Source organism: Trichosurus vulpecula, chromosome 5 (assembly GCF_011100635.1).
Source record: "Trichosurus vulpecula isolate mTriVul1 chromosome 5, mTriVul1.pri, whole genome shotgun sequence".
Classification (NCBI taxonomy): domain Eukaryota; kingdom Metazoa; phylum Chordata; class Mammalia; order Diprotodontia; family Phalangeridae; genus Trichosurus; species Trichosurus vulpecula.
In genome coordinates, this window is record NC_050577.1 from 58,538,566 (window position 1) to 58,554,734 (window position 16,169).

At 37.3% G+C, this 16,169-nt stretch overlaps 1 protein-coding gene across 1 annotated transcript in view; it reads left to right on the forward strand.

The window, feature by feature from the left end:
• Nucleotides 1-16,169, forward strand: part of MALRD1 (MAM and LDL receptor class A domain containing 1) — a gene marked incomplete at its 5' end in the record, with an annotated part of 881,642 nt that overhangs the window by 150,538 nt on the left and 714,935 nt on the right. Inside the window, 2 exons of the mRNA XM_036760519.1 lie at nucleotides 6,768-6,941; nucleotides 14,159-14,279. Coding sequence (XP_036616414.1) covers nucleotides 6,768-6,941; nucleotides 14,159-14,279 — 295 coding nt within the window. The remainder of the gene's footprint in view (nucleotides 1-6,767; nucleotides 6,942-14,158; nucleotides 14,280-16,169) is intronic.

Sequence of the window (16,169 nt, forward strand, 5' to 3'; positions counted from 1 at the left end):
TGGTGCTTAATGTTTTATGGGCCCTTGCAAGGATAAACACATTTTAGGTGGGTTTTGAATGCACGCTAATCTGTCTCTTAGTGAGCTACATTCTGCGTGGATAATAAAAGCAGTAAGATCAAAGCATTGTAGAGGCAGGGGTAGAAGGAACCTTGGACATCCCTTTTTAATTTTTACAAAAGAGGAGCTTGAGTCCTAGATAGGATAAGGGACCAGTCCAAGGTCACATAGTTAATAAGCACCAGGGGTATGGTTTGAACGGAGGGATCTTTCTGATTTGAGAAAGAATGATCTATCCACTATTAGTGCATGTCATAGAACCCTCAATTTAGAGCTTGATGGGACTCTGGAGATAAGCAAGTCCAACTCTTCATCTGATAGATGAGAACACTGAAAACCAGAGTGGCTAAATAGCTTGCCCAAAGTCACCTGACTCAGAGTCATGATTCGTAGCCAGGTCCTGTGACTCCAAATCCATCACTTTTCCCAGTGTACCATGTACTCTCCTAAAAACCTAAGTTCCTTTACATCTGTAGGGGCTGAAATTATATAAGAGGTAAAGAACACAGTGTCATATAAGCCTTGTAAGTTCTGTGGTGAGTGAATCAAATAAAGTGAAAATTGGCCGAATAACAATTCATACAAATGGATGTGAATATGCAGGGTGTTGCAAAAGTCTCAGTGCAGTTAAGATTAAACAACTTCAGAAGCACAAATGGTACAATATTACAAATATGTCTCTTGAAAATGTATCTACATTTTTATACTTGTGTATTATTTTTTGTACAATGTCTTTAATTTTAAAGTTGACGAGATAAGACATCCTGTCATCATGCATTTTTTGTGTGTGACAGTTTCTGGATACCACTTTCTCAGATTAGTGGATTGGCAGGGGAGATCCTCTTGTTTTGCCACCTTGGTCACCTGATCTATTGCTATCAGTCTTTTTCTTGTGCAGTTATGTTAAACTGTCGTGTATGCATCAAAGCTTCATTCTTTGGATTATTTTAAGGCAAGAGTTACAAATAAAATTTTTTCAGTCACAACACCAATTGATGAGTTTTACAAAGGTCAAAAACTGACTAGAGGAACAAGGCATTGTTGAATTTTAATAAGAAGATAATCAACATTTAAAAATATTAAATATCTTTTCAAATTTTTAAAATGTAGTATTTTTACTTCTGAAGTTATTAAAGCTTAAAGCTATCCTAAGATTTTTGGGACATGGTATATTTGATAACTGAAAATTTCTTTTTGAAATAAGAAGTGGGAACAGCTTGCTTATCTCCATGCTTCCTTCATAGAGGTAAATAGCTGTCCAGTTCCAGCCGTCTTGTAAACAGTCTATTCATTTCTTTAAAGTCATGCCTAGGAAGCTGGATGACAGCATTTCAGGAAAGAAGAGTTCTGGGCCACCTTCACAGGAGCAGAGTAATACTGCAAATGACCATCCTCTTGTAGATTTGTAGATTTTCATGGTAATATAGTAGAGTGTCTGTGTACTTCCGTTGTGCTCTCTCTGTCTCTGGTGATTGTGTTCAGGAAGAGAAACCAATGGTATTTCTCAGTTCTTATCCTCCTCCAGTACAGTATTTAACATTACTCACCAACACCCTTATTATTTTTTCCTCCATTTACTTCTGTGACCCTGAACTCTTCTGCTTTTCCTCCTATTCTTCTGGCCTCTCTGCCTTTCATTGATTCCTCTTTCTTTTCTTGTTTCTTCTACAGAGATATTCTCCAAGATAAAGAGCTTCTCTCTCTCTCCCTCTCTCTCTCTCTTTCTCTCTCTCTCTCTCTCTCTCTCTCTCTCTCTCTCTCTCTCTCTCTCTCTCATCCTTCCTTTAAAGCTCTTATCTATGTATGACTCCAACTCTCACTTTTATGTGGATGACGAAGAAATCTCTAACTCAAGTTCCAACCTTTCCCCTGGACTCCAGGGCCGTGCAGTTTCAGCTGCAGACTTGTTGGAGAGGGTAGAACACTGGACTCATAGAATACCTGTATTTTGAGTCCCGATTCTGCCACTTATTGTTACTTGTATAGTTTTGAGCAAGTCACATGATTCACCTGAGCTGCCTATGTGCTTGTGAAATGGGCACAATAGTATTTGCACAACCAACTTTACAGGGCTATTATGAGAAAAGTGTTTTATTAACTATAAAGGATTATATCAACGTAAGGGAAGGTACTGGAGCTGTGACTTCACTTGTGTAGGGACTTCCCAGGTGAGGGAACTCTCTTTTAGTGTAGACCAGCCTCTGTTTTACAATTTATAGTTTTAGAAAGTTGCCTGGGGGCACTCAGAGGTTAAATGAGCTGCTCATGATCACACAGCCAGTATGTTTCAGAGGTAAGACTGGAACACAGGTCTTCCAAGGCTGGCTGACTATCCACTGAGCCAGGCTGCTCCTCTAGAAACTTAAGCTGTTATTGAATGTCAGTCAACTGGATAACTGATTATCCTGCTGGTGTTTTGAACAAAAGCTGCCTTAGATCTGTTCTTCATCTTGAGTTCCCCTCTTCTGTCAGTAGAACCTGAATCTTTCCAATTATTTGGGCTCCAGATCTCAGTCAGTCATCTTTGACTCTTTCTTCTTTATCTTTCCTCTGCCCAGACTCTTTTCTAAGCCTACTGGACTTGAGACTGAATTTTATCACGATACTTCCATTGAGTGTACCTCCATAATGATCCCTTTCCATTTCCACTCTTTGTTATCACACCACTACAGTAGACTCTCATGAGCTTTTTCCTGGCTCATTGATATATCCTCCAAAGTGTTTCCCCCGACTCTTCTCCCTCTACTTTTCTATTCACCAATCTGTGTTTCACATCCCTGTCAGGATATTTTTTTTACTTTTAAAAAAAATATTATTTTATTTTTAATTTACAACATTCAGTTCCACAGGTTTTTGGGTTCCAAATTTTCTCTCCCTCCATCTCCTCCCCCTGCACCTCCACCAAGACAGCATGTAATCCAATGTAGGGTCTACATTTAACTTCACATTGAACTTATTTTTTTAATTTATTTTTTAAATCATTTTTATTTATTTAATATTTTTAGTTTGCAGCATTAATTTTCACAAGAGTTTGAATTACAAATTTTCTCCCCATTTCTACCCTCCCCCACACTCCAAGACAGCATATATTCTGATTGCCCCATTCCCCAGTCAACCCTCCCTTCTGTTGCCCCACTCCCCCCATCCTCTTTTCCCTTAGTTTCTTGTAGGGTAAGATAGATTTTTATGCCCCATTGCCTGTGTATCTTATTTCCTAGTTTCAAGCAAAAACCTTTTTTTGAATATCTGCTTTTAAAACTTTGAGTTCCAAATTCTCTCCCCTCTTCCCTCCATACCCACCCTCCCTAAGAAGGCAAGCAATTCAATGTAGGCCACATGTGTATCATAATGCAAAACCCTTCCACAATACTCATGTTATAAAAGACTATGTTTGGCGCCTTCCTATCCTATTCCCCTTTATTCAATTTTCTGCCTTGACCCTGTCCCTTTTCAAAAGTGTTTGCTTTTGATTACCTCCTTCCCCTATCTTCCCTACCTTCTATTGTCCCCCCTTTTTTATCTCCTTCCTCCTTCTTTCCTGTGGGGTAAGATACTCAATTGAGTGTGTATGTTATTCCCTCCTCAAGTCAAATCAGATGAGAGCAATATTCACTCATTCCCCCTCACCTGCCCCCTCTTCCCTTCCTACAGAACTGCTTTTTCTTGCCCCTTTTATAATAATTTACCCCATTCTATCTCTCCATCTCTCCCTTTCTCCCTCTCTCCCTATATTCCTCTCTCATCCCTTAATTTTATTTTTTTAGATATCTTCCCTTCATATTCAACTCACCCTGTGCTCTCTATGTGTGTTCGTATATATATATATATATATACACACACACACACACACACACATATACACACACACACATATATATATTTATGTATATTCCCTTCAGCTACCCTAATACTGAGGTCTCATGAATTATACACATCATCTTTCCATGTAGGAATGTAAACAAACAGTTCAACTTTAGTAAGTCCCTTATGATTTCTCTTTCTTGTTTACCTTTTCATGCTTCTCTTGATTCTTGTGTTTGAAAGTCAAATTTTCTATTCAGCTCTGGTCTTTTCACTGAGAAAGCTTGAAAGTCCTCTGTTTTATTGAAAATTCATATTTTGCCTTGGAGCATGATACTCAGTTTTGCTGGGTAGGTGATTCTAGGTTTTAATCCTAGCTCCATTGACCTCTGGAATATCCTATTCCAAGCCCTTCGATCCCTTAATGTAGAAGCTGCTAGATCTTGTATTATCCTGATTGTGTTTCCACAGTCCTCAAATTGTTTCTTTCTGGCTGCTTGCAGTATTTTCTCCTTGATCTGAGAGCTCTGGAATTTGGCGACAATATTCCTGGGATTTTTCTTTTTGGGATCTTTTTGAGGAGGTGATCTGTGGATTCTTTCAATTTCTATTTTACCCTCTAGCTCTAGAATATCAGGGAAGATCTCCTCGATAATTTCTTGAAAGATGTTATCTAGGCTTTTTTTTATCATGGCTTTCAGGTAGTCCAATAATTTTTAAATGATCTCTCCTGGATCTATATTCTAGGTCAGTGGTTTTTCCGATGAGATAGTTCACATTGTCTTCCATTTTTTTCATTCCTTTGGTTCTGTTTGATAATATCTTGATTTCTCATCAAGTCACTAGCTTCCACTTGCTCCAATCTAATTTTTAAGGTAGTATTTTCTTCAGTGGTCTTTTGGACCTCCTTTTCCATTTGGCTAACTCTGCCTTTCAAGGCATTCTTCTCCTTATTGGCTTTTTGGAGCTCTTTCTCCGTTTGAGTTAGTCTATTTTTAAGGTGTTATTTTCTTCAGTATTTTTGGGTCTCCTTTAGTCAGTCATTGACTTGTTTTTCATGGTTTTCTTGCATCATTCTCATTTCTCTTCCCAATTTTTCCTCTACTTCTCTAACTTGCTTTTCTAAATCCTTTTTGAGCTCTACCATGGCCTGAGTCCAGTTCATGTTTTTCTTGGAGGCTTTTGATTTAGGTTCTTTGACTTTGTTGACTTCTTCTGGCTATATGTTTGGGTCTTCTTTGCCATCAAAGAAAGATTCCAAAGTCTGAGTCTGGATCTGAGTCCATTTTCGCTGCCTGGCCATGTTCCCAGCCAACTACTTGACCCTTGAGTTTTTTGTCGGGGTATGACTGCTTGTAGAGTAGAGAGTACCAAGCTTGAGGGGTTGTGCTATTGTTTTCATAACTATTTCTACACAGCCAGCTCTGCCACACCAGCTCTCCTCCTCCCCCAAGAACCGCCAACCTGGACCACAACTCAGATCTTAAGCAGCCTCTGCACTCCTGCTCTGATCTGCCACTTAATTCCTCCCACCAGGTGGGCCTGGGGCTGGAAGCAACTATAGCTGTAGTTCTGTAGCTGGACCACCTCTGCTTCCCTCGAGGTGGTGGCTGAACTGTGAACTCCTTTCCTTCTGTCCCCTCAGCTTTTCCCACTAACCTCCTCTGTTGTCTTTGGTGTTGCCCACTAACCTTCTCTGTTGTCTTTGGTGTTTGTGGGTTGAGAAGTCTGGTAAGTGCCACAGCTCACTGATTCAGGGCACTATGGCCTGTTGCACCCAGCTCCTGGTCTGGTTGATCCAGGCACAGCCCACACTGGGCTCTGCTCCCAACAGGGTGTAATAGACCTTATCCAGTGACAATCCAGGCTGTCCTGGACTGGAGCCCTGCTTCTCTCTGCTATTCCATGGGTTCTGCAGCTCTAGAATTTGTTCAGAGCCATTTTTATAGGTTTTTGGAGGGCCCTAGGGGTGAGCTCATGCAAGTCCCTGCTTTCCAGCTGCCATCTTGGCTCTGCCCCTCCACATTGAATTTATTTACATAATACTCCAGTTATAGAGAAGAGTTGTAACTAATGGGATGAATCATGAGAGAGGAGAAACAAAACCAAAAAAAAGGAAAAAAAGAGAGCAAATAGTTTGCCTCAATCTGCATTCAGATTCTATAATTCTTCCTCTGGATGTACATAGCTTTTTCCATCATGAGTCTTTTGGAGCTGTCTTTGAAACTTGTATGGATGAGAGGAGTCAAGTATATCAAAGTTAGTCCTTACAGACACCATGTTTCTGTAATTGTGTATAATGATCACCTGGTTCTGCTCCCCCGACTCAGCATCAGTTCATATGAGTCTATCCAGGTTCTAACGAAGTCCATCTGTTCCTCATTTCTTATTGCACAATAGTATTCCATTACATTCATATTCCACAGTTTGTTTAGCCATTCCCTAATTGATGGGCATTCCCTTGATTTCCAATTCTTTGCTACCACAGAGAGCTGGTATAAATATTTTTGTACATACAGGTCCCTTTCCCAGTTATGTGATCTCTTTGGGATATAGCCCTAGGAGTGGTATTGCTGGGTCAAACAGTATGCACACTTTTATAGCCCTTTGGGCATAGTTCCAAATTGTTCTCCAGAATTGCTGGATCAGTTCAAAACCCCACCAACAATGTAGCAATGTTCCAATTTTCCCACATCCTCTCCAGCATTTATCATTTTCCTGTTTTGTTATTTTAGCCAATCTGACTTCTCTACCCATCTTTCTTTGGGTGACACCCATTCCTTGAGGAAGAGTAAATCGAGAAGGCTTAAGTTATAAAAATTATTTATGCCATTAAAACTATGTAAAATATGATTGATATATGTTAATATGATCTTTTTTATATTCCCTTAAAATCTTTTCAACAGGTACGGTTTTGGTATTATTTGTCCCAGAATTCACAGCTCTCAGTTTTTACAAGGACATCTGTAGATAGTGAGTTACAGAAGCAAGGAGACCTTCTAGAATTTCCCAAATCTCAGTGGACACAAGCAAATATCCCTGTTCATTCTATGTCTGGAGAATCATTTCTGCCTTTTCAGGTAAGTAAGGAAAAATATCATCAAAGTAGTTTATGTGATGTCATATATGTTAATTGCCAGCTTCTTTTGAGTCAATGGAATCAGTATCCACCCCCACCCATTCATTCATCCATCTCTCTGTCTAACCATCCATCCATCCATTCATCCATCTATATATGGCACTTTATTATGCATGAAATTCCAATGTGTCACATTAAAGTATAGGACATCAGTAGGGAGCTAAGGAAGATTTTATACAAGAGAGTGACACAGTCATGACTGTGCATTGGTAAGATTCCTCTGGAAGTGGTGTGAAGGATGATTTGGAGAAAAGGGGTTGTAGTCAGTGATGACAAGATTTAAAGAAAGCCTTCCTTTGATGCTTCATATTATGAGTTTGAGCTGGTGTTCTCAAAGATCATGTTGATGGAGCAAAAACTCTACTAGTTCTATTAAGTGTGAAAGGTAGGAGTTAAGTAAGGAACTACATAATTCTTGTCTAAGGACCATTCTAGGTAAGCTGCAAAAGGCTCACCAAATCAAGGTGATGGATCTTTTGATTATGATAGTTCTAAGAAAGAATAGTATCTACTAAGTCATAGAGAGCTGCAATCTGCTTCAGATAAATAAAGAACCCTTGCCAGGAAAATCATAGATTGTTGAAATATGTTTAATATACATGACCAATATTCTATTAGTTAAATATTTATAATATGACAAACTGGTTATCTACATTTATTAAAAAAGACCTATCTTCATGGATTCTGGTGAGACGATCAATCAGTTATTAAGTGAGGATGTATTGCTAAACACTGTTCCAGGCACTGGGTACAAAGAAAAAAATGAAACAGTTTGTACCTTCAAAATATTAGTATCAAGGAAGATAATAAGTAAGAGGCTAAGGGTGAGCTCATGAGAAGTGGAGAAGAGAAAAATATTTTGGAAAATCATTTTATTTTCTGCCAGAAGTATTGTTGGATATGACAGGTGCTGAGAGAGGGAACTGATGTGAGATCAAAAGTCCTAACTCTGACTTCTCCAGGGTCACCCAGTTAGTAAGTGTCTGAGGCTGGTCTTAAACTCTGGTTTTGCTAACCCCAAGTCCTGAGATCTATCCACTCTATGACTAGCTGCTTCAAAAAACACACAGAGCCTCTACTCAAAACCTTTTCAGATGTGTGTAGGATCTGACAGAATTTTCAATCTGTTGGTTTAGCCTTTGAGAACCTTGGGTTATTCTCATACCATGATGTGGTATGTGACTTAACTGAAGCTAGATAATTATATAAGAAAAATTCTGCTAAGTCAATGGTTTCCTGTCTTTCTAGAAGTCCTTTTATTCATAGTAAATAGGGAGGCAGTTCCAGAATTTTGGTTTATCTTCTAACAGGAGCAAAAATCAATTTTGTTCTGAAAATCTGGTTTCAATAGTAAAGGCAATCTTAATTCTTTGAAGATCTTGGAATTAACTTGGTTTTTCTGAGTCCTCCAATCTGAAGATGGCTCTTGGTTAATCTGAATTTTTTCATTCTATTCTGAGTGTCTCTGGGATTTCTCTAGTCCAGGTCGTGGCTTCACTAATAAGTCTGAGAAATAAATTCCTCATGATTTTAGTTGCCGGTCATTTTTGAGCTGTTGCACATACCAGGAATTTATCCCATTCTGAAGTTCTTATAGATCTAAATGTATTTTAGTGCCTGGATACCACCAAGTTTTATGTCCTTCTGAACTCACCTTTTCTGACTTCTAAAATCCATGAGATGTTAGCATATTGGTTTATTGTAACATATCAATATGCTCAATTCTTAGTCACAGCAGACTAATGTGAAAACAGGCTTTAAGGTCAGCCTCATTCAGTCTGGGAATTTTAAAGGACTGAGGCACTAACTGGTCTCTAATGGGCTATCCTTGAATGTATGGTTATTTAAAAGTCAAACTGATGATTTCCAAGAGTGTATCATTCCTCATATACAGAAAACTAAGAGGCCAAACTTCGGATTTCTTCAACTTATTATGGAAGGAAAAATACTGGGTAATCTTTGAAGTTTTTCCTCTTTATTATAGCAGTTATAGAGTTAAGAAAGCTTCCATGTTTTGCCATATTGGTAGGTAATATTTTTATTACTTTATTTTTATAAAAGAGCTGTAAGGTAATTAGCAATAATATTTTCTAATTCAGTTATAAATTTTGACCTGCTCAGATTTCTCATTTGCTATACTTAAAAGTTAAGAGTGAAGGAATGAATGAAAAGTCATTCATCAAACACTTATGATGTATTAAGTGCTATGCTAAACATTGGGAGCATATAAATATGGAAGGGATACATTCCTACCTTCAAAAATCTTCCATTTTATTTGGAGGGGGGGCATTGACACATATAAGCAATTGAGGACAATTGAAGAACGTTTTGGTCTAGGAAATTATAAGATTCATGAGTGGAGCCATAAAGCAAGTTAATTGAGGTGCTTTGTTCAGAAGAAATAGTATTGTTAATTTTATTATCACTGTCAGAGGATAAGAAGGGGCTGAACAATGCAAGAATATGTGACTGGTTAGATGTAATATTCTCTTATTATTAGATATAATAATTAGGCTAGCATGGCCAGAAGGTATGATTTCTAAGGCTCAGTAACTGAAGTCATCATTTCTGGAAAGACTGTTTACAGAGTCCAGCAACAAAAGGGTGATGCGGTAGGACAATGTCCCTTGTGAAAAATGTAATAATGTAATATATACATGGAGCAGGGGAAAGTAACTGGACTTTGAACTGGAGGACTTAGATTTAAATCCTGTCTCAGCTGCTTAGTGTCTGTAAATCAGTTGGCATCTCAATTTTCTCACCATTCAGTGAAGAGATTGGGCTAGATGTCTTCTCAGGTCCTCTTTAAATCTAAATTAGAGATTCCATGAGTTCTCTTTCTTTAACTTATGTCCCCAACTTTAGTGATGAGGCAACATCAAACCATTAGACTAAAAACTCTTGAGAGCATGGGTTGCTCCATATTTCCAAGTACCTGGCATATAGTAAGCACTTAAATGTTTCTTGATTGACCATCTATAATCTTTAACATTTACAAAAAACTTGTGAATATTGTATTTCTTCATAGGCACACATCTTTGGAGCCTCACACTGATACCATATTGATCTAGGTTCCTTGCACATTTACTATTGTTATGAATAATGTATGTCATATAAAATAAATTTGACATTTGTATTTGATTCTCTACAATAATGACTGATACTAGGTGTCAAGTATTTACTGGAGTCAATAATTATAATCAATATTAATTTCTTGACATTATTTGAAAGTTTCACTGAAAGTTAAGATTTATAGGTAGGAGTGAAAATGTATTCTTTCTGAAGTTGTTTGGTTGTTGGTGATCTGATTCTGGGCCTTCATTAAAATTTATTTTGTAAGGCAACACTTCTATAGTATTCACTCTAACTCAATGGTCTCTTTATCAAATTACAAAGAGATTGTTCTGTTCCTATTTTCCTTCCTTTCTGCTTATTACTCATAGTCTCTCTTTTTCTACCTATTTTCTCTTCTTTGTCTTCTCCTCTCTCACCTTTCCCTTTCTTCCTCTCAAAAGCAATCTATCTAAATAATTATAATAGAACCAAAGGCTAACTTAGCCTGTTGAGAATTTCTTTGGAAAATCAATGCTTATTTTTCCAAAGATGAAAAATGAAGTAAATATGACATGTACTTAAAATGCAAAATAACACACAGGAGTTTTAAACTTTATATATGTAAATATAATACTTATTTTGGGAATCTGGGCCATCTAAGATTGATTTAATTTTTAAATTCTTAAATTAGATTCTGCACTTCTGAAAGTGGAGGCTCTCCCTTTTTCCTATGTGCCTTTTGTTGAGGCAGCTTTTCTGAAACTCTCGAAGTTTATGCTTTGGAAAATGTGTTGATTGATTGATTAATTTCCTATCAGAAGTACTGGCTTTAGCTTGAACTCAATAATTCTGGTCAGTTCAAATGATTAAATTTAAGAGCTGGGTTATTGTTCAGTCATGTCCAATACTTTGTGACCCCTTTTGGGGTTTTCTTGGCAAAGATATTGACTTGTCATTTCCTTCTTCAAATCAATTTATGGATGAAGAAACTGAGGCAAACAGAATTAAGTGACTTGCCCAGGGTCACACAGCTAGTAAGTGTCTGAGGCCACATTTGAACTCAGGAAGATGAGTCTTACTGACTCCAGGCTGAGCACTCTATCCCCTTATTTTCTTATGCCTTAAGGTGAGAATTAATCTCTAACCAAAATCAAGGGATACCTTTTTTTGAGAGACATGTGATTTTATTGATATAGGGAGATTCTGGTAAGGGCACCCCCTCCACCAATGCAGCTTAGGGTCTGCTCAGCTACTTCTTGCCATATAAAATTCCATGTGTCCCTGCAAGGTTAAGAGCCTTGCCTGGGGTCACACATTCTGAGTGGGGCAGAGACAGGACCAGAGTCCAACTCTTCTTTCTGGCTGGTGCTCTTTAGCTTTCTGTCTACGATACCCAGCTCTCTCTCCCCAAGTGGGGAGGCAGGATGAAGGGAAGAGAAGGATTTCTTTTATTTCTTTTCATTTATTTAAAGATGTAAGTACTATAATTAAGTAAATAGTTAACAGTATGATCTGTATTAGTGTAGGAGAACAAAGATGTGAATAAATTCTATATCCTTTTATTTGGATTTGGAAGGTTGACATTGAAATATAAATATCTGGACCTTTTGGCAATTTTCTTAAGGAAGGCAATGTTACCACATTGTAAAGACTCAACTGAAGAGACCCAAAATATTCTCCAATGCTCCAATTAGCCTTGGCTTCAATTCTGAGAATAAAACAGTATTCCTCCCAGATTGATGCAGAACACCAATCTGAATAGAGCTATTACTCTTTCAAGTATCCCTTAGAGAAGGGACAATGATTGCTTTTGGCTTTGCATAATGAACCTGAAAGCTCCATGAAAAGAGTAATAAAAGAAGTTTGAGATGTTGACAAAGGAAAAAAAAAACAAGTAAGTAGAGTAATTGATTATTTGCAGCAAACTTTAAAAATTTGAAAACAAGGTTTCCTGTAAGTAAACTTCAATGTGGATAAGTTCTCCTTTGATAATAAGAATTGATGATAATTTGCAAAAACTGTGTTTGTTAAAAAAAAAAATCCAGTCACTTAAACCTGAGTAATAAGGGTATATATTCAGGTGCAAATGAATAATGGTTTTCAAAAAAGAATTATCAAGGCCTTTAAAGAGTTATAAGAGGGTCATATTGCTCTCAGTCACAATCAGAGTCACAACTGCATCAATCACAATCTGGCTACATCCGTCCACCGAATGTGTACTTTCCATCCTCAAAAACACAGTCAGTGGGTCTGAATAAAAACAAAAGTCAACAGGCAAAGACTTTACTGGAATGTTTAGTTATGAGCTGAGGATTCCAAGTGAATCTGGAGACCTGATGTTTTGGGTGACATGGTTTGTTGGCCACAAGAAAGATGGGTGTGAGGAAGAAAGGGTCAGGAATTCCTCACAAATAACTTGGATAAAGGACACAAGGATCTACTTCACCTAGTCTCAGCTTTGCTAGCCACACCCTATTAATATGTTTGTGTCTTTGAGTAAATGATCCATTTAGGCTTGGCTTTCTTCCCTTTCTTATGATCTTGGCACCTTGGGATTGGTACAGTTGTGCAGTTAGGGCATCATGAAGTGTTCATATTGAAGTGATCTGATGGGAATCACTTGTTATGAGTCTTTATCATGGGAGGACCCAAATAGTTGTTTCCAGGGTGAATGGAGGCCTGTCTCTGTCAGAGCTCCAGCTCCTGTTTTTTTTTTTAACCATGTTCCCTTTAAAGCTTGGAGAGTGGCTCTGACTTAGGCCTTCCCCTTTTGGGTTTCATTACCTATCGGTGGCTGTATTTTTCACTGCTTCACCCTTCTCTGCCATGCCCTGTGCACATCCTTACACACTGAATAGGAAAAAAAAATACTTTGAAGTCAATCACATAGAAACCTTCTCTTTGAATTGCCTGCAGATTTATCTCAATGTCAAAGACATAGCTTTCCGAGTAGTGTGAAGAAGGACTTAGGTAAGCTGAGTCAATGTGAGAAAGTAATGCAATACTCATGTGCAACCAATTTGTTTTGTTTCTGCAATGGATGCAGATTTCAGTGCAGTGACCTATGAGTTTGGCAAATTGTATCAGAAGTAAAGATGTCTAATACGAATTTTCTGACTATGCCATGGTCTGGCTATTTTATGCATGTCCTTCTCCAGAAATGCTTTTGAAGTTACTCCTGACACTTTTTTTGTAATCCTTGGTTTGTTTTATTTTTTTAACTGAGGGATAAGGACTACACCCAAGATTTCATTAGACTAGAGGGAACTCCCAGGTGAGGAAACTCCTTCTTCCAATGTGGATCAGCACCTTTGCTGCAACTTAAAGACTTAGTGAATTCTTTAGAGTACTGAGAAGTTGTGACTTTCCCAAGGTCATCCATTCAGTATTAGATGTGACTCTTGTACTCAAATCTCCCTGGTTTTAGGGTTGGCTCTCTACCTCATTTATCTCAGAGGATAGCAAAATTGTATCAGAAGTTATTATGAAGAAAGTATATACATATATATATATGTAATATGTTGAAAAATCACATCAGTAATTGATAAGAGTGTTAGATTTAATTGCATTTAAATATATGGCTTACGGTTGTTTTAGAATATGAATTTTATTAATGAGTGGCTGTGGGGTTAGTGTTTGTGTTATATATCTTTCTAAGTGTGTTTATGTATGTATATCCACAAATATATATGTATGTATTTACATATTCCTGTATGGAAATATATCAGTGCCTTCAGCAGGCCCATTACAAATTAATTCATGCCTCAATTAAATTGAGTTGTAAACCACCACAGTTGATTACCAGAAGTAGCTCATTTACAATGCATATCACTCTTAATGGTTCCAATGGGAAGCCATCCCTTCAGATGTGATGAATGTTGCCATTTTTATTTGAAACAAGGTTATCTAAGTTATGAAGGTGACCCAAGTTGCTGTCAAAGCATTTGTGGCCTTCTAAATGTGGGATTTGGTTTCTTTGGTTCCCAAAAGAATTTCCAGAAACTGAAAAAACTGAGTGGTTGCAAAATGTTTTTACTTCCCATCCTGGGAATTTTCTAGAAATGCATTTTTTGGAGGATAAATTTTGTGTCTTTGCCATTACAGCTCATTTTACAAGCTACTGTTTTTTCAAAAAATGCCACTGCTGCCGTAGATGACATCAGTATAACTCCAGATTGTGGCATTTCTCTCAAGCCGCTTTCAAATACAAACATCAAAAGGAAAGGCAAGTATTTTATTCCTGTTACTACAACCATTCAGGCCTGTTTGACAGTAAAGAAAAAAAATGCATGAAAATCACATTGTTACCTGTCTTATTGTTACACTAATTTGGATCTTCTGGTATTCAGATAGTAACACAATTTTAATGAGGGAAAACATATTTCATAGTGTGCTTCACAAAGCCATGGGCCCATTTCCTGACATCAGCATTATAAAGACTTGTCATGTAGTAATTGCTCAATAAATATTCTTTTCTTCCCTCCGCTCTCCTTTTCTCCCTTTATCCTTCCCTACTTTTCTTTTCCCTTGCCTTCCTTCATTCCTCTCTTTGTTCATTCATTCATTCTTTCATTCTCTTCTTCTCTTTATTCTTTCTTTTTTCTTTCTTTCTTCTCCTTTTTGACTTAATTCAAGGCAGAATTTCTTGCCCTAGGTTCACAGACACTCAAGTGGTTTCCTTGAATAAATTATAGAGGACCCAAAAACTTGGATGGGAAAAAATAATTCAGTAGTTGGTTTCCTTTGTAATCTTATATATTTTATTTTATGTATTTAAAGAACAGTAGTCTGAAAAAGAGTCTGTAGGATTCACCAGACTGCAAAAGGAGTCCATGACATACAAAAAGCTTATGGATTTTTGCTTTAATAAAATAATTCCACAATAGGTTAGAAATCCTTTTACATACTCTTTCAGACAGCTCTGTGAAAGTTGTTTCCTACTAATATGAATTTGACAGTGCAAATGAACATATAATGAAATTCATTTTTTAGAGGAGGAGTTGAAAGGAGTTCAAAAAATTGTCAATTTTCCCCTTGTAATGCTTAAGTTCATCTAGATAGTTAAAAAAAAGGTTGATGTTAGGGTGCTTAAACTTATACACCTCTAAAGAATGATTGGAACTTGCTTTATATGCTTCATTATTTTGTACATAGAGAATTGAACACCATATTGATATAATAAGGACAAAGTGAATCAAAATCATCAATCTTGTTTTGTCTTGTTTTCTGGTCTTAACTATTCTACTTACCATTTGCAGTCTTCTGTTTCTTAAGCTCTACAAAGATTCTAATACTAATCCTTCCCTTCACCTTCATTGTGATCTCGATTTCTTGACCCTTTTCTGTTCTTCTGGTCTCTTTCTCCAACTCAGTTCTCACTTGTCTCCATTGGAGACAAGTGGTCCCATGATGTATTGCATTTATGATTCACTTCCCCAATCCCAGAATCTCTTACCACCTTAGATCTGTAATTTTCCAATTCTTGATTTTTCTGTTGCTGTTCTTCTGGGCTTAGTCAGGGCCTATGTTTCTTTCTACTGTAGTGGATCATAAATTTGTGGAGAGACATATATTCAGATAATTATTTAATTCCTTAATTTAAGGCCACAAATGACAGTCTACCAGAAGTTGTTGCCATATTGTTTATTATGTCTGTTCACATGTGATGAATGACTTTGCTTGGTAAAATGGAAGATTTTATGCTGATTTCAACCTATATCTATTTAATTAAGCTCATCTCTAATCTGAGCTATAACTAGACATCTTGATAAATTGAGAAAATTAGATGGCAGAGGAGGGGGACATTGTCATGCAAAGGCCTGTCTGGTCCCAGCTTTACATACGTATAACAGGAGAAGAGGTGGCTCATTTCTCAAAGAGGATGGCTCTGAGACACTGGATGTGGTAACCTGGAAGAGGCCTTTAAATTGAGGCACAAAGATGATGGTTGCTGCAGAGAACTGTGCTTCTCTTGGGATAATATGCTACTCCCTCCTTCCCTAACACCACAGACATAGGATCAGAGTATCATAGATTTAGAGGTGGAAAGAAATTAAAGAGGACACCAAATTTAACCACCTCAATTTATAGATGATGAAAATGAGAGATTAAATGA